The sequence below is a fragment of the Parambassis ranga genome, chromosome 4 (assembly GCF_900634625.1).
Source record: "Parambassis ranga chromosome 4, fParRan2.1, whole genome shotgun sequence".
In the NCBI taxonomy this organism is placed as follows: Eukaryota; Metazoa; Chordata; class Actinopteri; family Ambassidae; genus Parambassis; species Parambassis ranga.
Window position 1 is genome coordinate 18,938,661 of NC_041025.1, and position 4,879 is coordinate 18,943,539.

At 43.6% G+C, this 4,879-nt stretch overlaps 1 protein-coding gene across 1 annotated transcript; it reads left to right on the forward strand.

The window, feature by feature from the left end:
• Nucleotides 1-1,141: 1,141 nt before the first annotated feature.
• On the forward strand, nt 1,142-3,136 carry foxd3 (forkhead box D3). Its single transcript, XM_028404584.1, has one exon. It carries the CDS (start codon nt 1,593-1,595, stop codon nt 2,787-2,789), a length of 1,197 nt encoding a protein of 398 aa, XP_028260385.1. The 5' UTR covers nt 1,142-1,592; the 3' UTR covers nt 2,790-3,136.
• The last annotated feature ends 1,743 nt before the right edge of the window (nt 3,137-4,879 follow it).

The window sequence follows — 4,879 nt, forward strand, 5'->3', positions numbered from 1 at the left end:
TAAGTTCTTATTTATTAAAAAAACACACAGCGGTGTGACACGGTCTGCTGTTGATTATAGATATTTTCATTAACCTCCTAAAAGACTTCCGATAAAATCAATTGAGCCTTTTCTTCTGTTGTCTCACATGTTAAAATATCTACATTTCTGTTGTTATTTCGCTTTTTTCCCTCAATACAAACACTATTATGAGTCATTTTGAACATTAGCCTAAAGACAAAAGCCTGCTCTTCCACCAGGTCTTTCCACATTTTCTCACACGGCGCAGGAACCCTCCTGTATTGGATCCGACATCCTCTCTCCCTCTCTCTCCCTGAGCACAGCCTGCACCGCTCACCTTCATGCTTGTGAATACACGCTCTCTTTGCATTCACCCGCTGCCCGCATTTCCTACTTTTTTCAAATGCAAAAACAGCAATGATTGGGGTCGTTAGCACCTCTTCCAAACTCTTAAGGAAATTCTTTATTCTCTCCATTCAATGTCGCTGCTGCTGCTGCTGCCGCTGCTGCTCAATATCCTTCCCACCTTCGGCTAATCCTGCGGGAATAAATAGACTTGAATTCATGCTTTGCATTCGCAGCTTGGATTTACACGACGGGCTGTAAAGCTGGGAATATCAAGGCATGCATTTCAGCAGCAAATAAACAAAGTAAAAAATGTTTTATCCTTTACGCTCCGACACAGTGAAACATGCACGGCTCAAAATAAACTGCAGAAAAAAAAATCCTATGCATGCACAAAAAACCCCCAAAACAATACATTAAAGAACTTAAAGGAAGATTCCGTCAACTTAGCTGTCGTCGTTTTCACTCTGCAGCTGAGTTCGCATTAGCAAAGTTAAAGGTTTGGATTTGTTTTTTACGCAGCCACATTATTGCGCATCAGATCTTTCAATCAGGCCAATTTTCTCTCCCCCACCTCCTCCTCCTCCTCCTCCCTCTGCCACCGTTAAATGGTCTATGACGGACGAACACAGAAATCAGCGGAAAGCAGCACTGCTGATGTCCCATTGTTGACAAATCCATGAAACAACTCCAGTTTGCATGGTTTAACAGAGAGGAGAGGAGGGCGGAGGGAGGAGGGAAGAGGAGAGAGGGGGCGTCTGTCGTCACCAAACCACGTGTCCAGCGCTGATAGTATATCTTATACTGGGAAAAGTAATCTATCAGACAGTCCTGTTAAAAGCTCTGGCCTTTAAAAGCAGCATGTGTCATCTCGACTTGCTTCTCCAAATATCAAGCGTCTAGGAAATATACGCGCCGAGAAGAAGCGACGTCGGAGCGCAAGAGTCGCGCTGTCTCCAAAACAACTTCGAGGCAAGACGCACCCGCTTTCCCCGGGCCCTGCTCACTTACCGAGTGGGGAAATATTTGAAGAAGTTGAGGGTTTGTCGTTCGCTGGACTCGCAGGCTGCCGGTACAATCGTATTTAGATTTTGGGAGACATCCGATCTCTTGACCAGCAGACCTGCCGTGTGTGCGCACTGACTGCGCCTGGTCTCACCTATACACAGCACGCCTGGCTGCTCGGGTGTTTTTGGCTCCTGTAGACTTTTGACTTTTTTTAAAAACGAGTGTGAGTAAGCTGTGAGATGACCCTGTCTGGTGGCAGCGAACGAGCCAGCGACATGTCCGGCCAAACCGTGCTCACAGCGGAGGACGTGGATATCGACGTGGTGGGTGAGGGAGACGAGGAGGGCATGGAGAGGATGGACAGCGACTGCGACAGCCCGGGGGTCGGCATCCTGCACGACCTCCGAGGAGACACGGGCGATGATGATGAGGTGGAAGACGAGATCGAGGTGGAGAAGGAGGAGATGAGGTCCGGTGGAGGGAGCCCGTGCTGTGAGAGCTCCGGTGAGGGTGAGACGGGCACCGGAAAAGGAGAGGGTCACGACCAGAGCACAGCGGCAGGAGGTGGCATCCAGAAACCCAAAAGCAGTCTGGTAAAGCCGCCTTACTCGTACATTGCCCTCATCACCATGGCCATCCTTCAGAGCCCGCAGAAAAAGCTCACCCTGAGCGGGATCTGTGAGTTTATCAGCAACCGTTTCCCGTATTACCGGGAGAAGTTCCCGGCGTGGCAAAACTCCATCCGCCACAACTTATCCCTCAATGACTGCTTCGTAAAAATCCCCCGGGAACCTGGCAACCCGGGAAAGGGCAATTACTGGACCATGGACCCCGCTTCAGAGGACATGTTCGACAACGGCAGCTTCCTCAGGAGGAGGAAAAGGTTCAAGAGAGTTCAGCCGGACTTGCTCAGGGACCAGACTGCGCTCATGATGCAAAGTTTCGGGGCTTACAGCCTTGGGGGCCCTTATGGGAGACACTACGGGATCCATCCGGCTGCGTATTCTCACCCGGCCGCTTTACAGTACCCGTACATCCCCCCTGTAGGTCCCATGCTGCCCCCGGGTGTCCCCCTCCTGCCCTCGGCGGAGCTGAACAGAAAAGCCTTCAACTCTCAGCTCAGTCCGAGTCTCCAGCTCCAGCTCAACAGTCTGAGCACGGCGTCCATGATCAAATCAGAGCCTTCGAACAGACCGTCTTTCAGTATAGAGAATATCATCGGGGTCTCCAGCGCCTCTTCGTCCTCACCGGGCGCTGCTGCTTTCCTGCGGCCTCCTGTGACAGTTCAGTCGGCCTTGCTGAGCGCGCAGTCCCTGTCTCTGTCCCGGACATCAGCCGCTATCGCTCCCATCCTCAGTGTTCCTTCTAATATTATTTCTGGACACGTTTTACCTTCAGCGACGGCGGCGGCGGTGTCCAAGTGGTCTTCACAGTGACTCAGAACACAGAGAAAATAAACTCTTATTTTTATATAGAGACATTATTACCGGGAAATGTGAAGAGCACAAATCAATAGGCAGCACTGGACTGTAAAGCCATGTAAAGACTGTTTGAGAAAAAAGAAAAGGAAGATATTTCTGTACAGGTAACATTTGTAAATATTTGTAAAAAGAGATCGAGTTTGACTTTTACATGTTTCTCTCTTTTTTTTCCTTCCACGTGTTCCTGTTTGAGATCTGTGACAATTAATTTGACTTTGTTTTGTTCCTTTTTGTATTGGAAGCTCAACTGGACACACATTTTCTGCTTCCCTTTCATACAAGACACGAAAAGCTCTGAAAAATAGACTGTTTATAATAATATTATTAATAAAAACAAATATATGTAATTCTATGTAGCTATATTGTGTTGTAAACTGAATTTGTAAATAAATCTAAGAAAGAATTAAAATCATTTTATTATTATTATTATTAATATCCTCACATTGTTTGACAGCGAATCAATGAGAAACATTTTCGATAAATAACATTTTTTGAAGCCATAGAGGTACAAAAAAAAGAGAAAAATTTAATCCTTATAACTAAACATTATTCTTGTGATATCTTAATTTATTCTAATAGTTTCAGTTTAAACGGGTTCAGAAACAGTTTTATTTTTATTTTAACTTCATAATAATTTGAATTAATACAATATTCGACTGGGTGTGAGGCAGGGAAATTAAATTATATTTCCGCTTGAGATCCTAAAATATTATATTAATGTCACTTATTTTTTGAATCAAATCAGAAATGGTGAGAGATTTAAATTAAAAAATGCGTGTCAGAAATAAAGGATTGGCCCGTAATATTACATATATTAAAACAGATTTAGTGCAAATATATATTATTATAAGTGAACTTTTATTGGCTTCATATTTTAAGGGCTAAACAAAAATAAAGGTGTATGATTATGGTTTTTTTTGCATTATTAGAGGTCGCAGTTTTGGACACCTTTTAATTTACCATTACATCACTGCTGTATCGTTTTACAGCACATTCTGCGGCTTGGCTACTATAAAGGTAACAGTTTCGCAGTTGTGTCTGGCTAATCACTTTTACACAAACAGCAAATGGTGTGTGTGCGTGTGTGAATGTGTGTGTGTGTTTGACAGAGAGCAGGGGTTTTAGGCGCTATATTTATCTGATCCCCATGGGAAAGAGAAAGGAGTCTCTCTCTCTGCTTCAATTCACTTTCAGACACCGAAGAAGGTGCTGATGATGCAAAAGGCTGCTCCAATGTCACCGTGGCATTTCCACGGACTGAATTCATTATTATTCTTCAGCTATTATTATCAGAATATTAATACTATTAATTTACATTAACAATGCAGCATTTGTGATATTGTAGAAACTGCTTTTACTGACAAATTATTATTGTTTTCTCATCGCCGTGCATCACTTTAATTCATTTAATCGAAATAATGAAGGCTCTTGTGATTTATTCTGGATTATTTCTGCCGCTGTAATTTTTAATCCCACTCTAAACACATCAATGAAGGAGGTGTGAATTTAAAGAAGCCGGTTAAAGTGTGGAGGAGACATCCGGAGACGCACAGAAAAACAAACCAGATTTTTATCTCTGTGAATGTTGGCAAATTCAGCTCTGCCGAAATTCCTGCAGGAAGATAACCTAGGATCATATTTAACATGTTTGACGCTCATATTCTCATATTCTGTCTGATTTATAGATGTCTGGTGGAGGCATGTGGATCAGCCTCCACACCGGGGCATTAAGCCACGCTGCATTTTTATTAGGATAAGAGTGTATGTAGTATCCTATAACTGCACATGCAGACTGTCAGTGTGTAATGTAGCACATCGGTGATGCTGCAACACCTCGGAAGAGACGAGATTTAGGCCGCTAGGGGGCGTTCATTAGCACTCCTCCTACTAGATTAAAGAGAAAAAATAAAATACACATTTAGGAAAAAAATAGTGGCGGATTAACCTTAACCCTTTTTATTTTAGCATATTTTTGGTCCGATTACATCCTTACAGATTAGTATAAATCTATTTGATAGCATGCAGAGGCAGCCTGTGTATTCTAT

Excerpts from the sequence above, each read along its gene's own strand:
- foxd3 (XM_028404584.1), top strand. The coding sequence starts at position 1,593 with ATGACCCTGTCTGGTGGCAGCGAACGAGCCAGCGACATGTCCGGCCAA.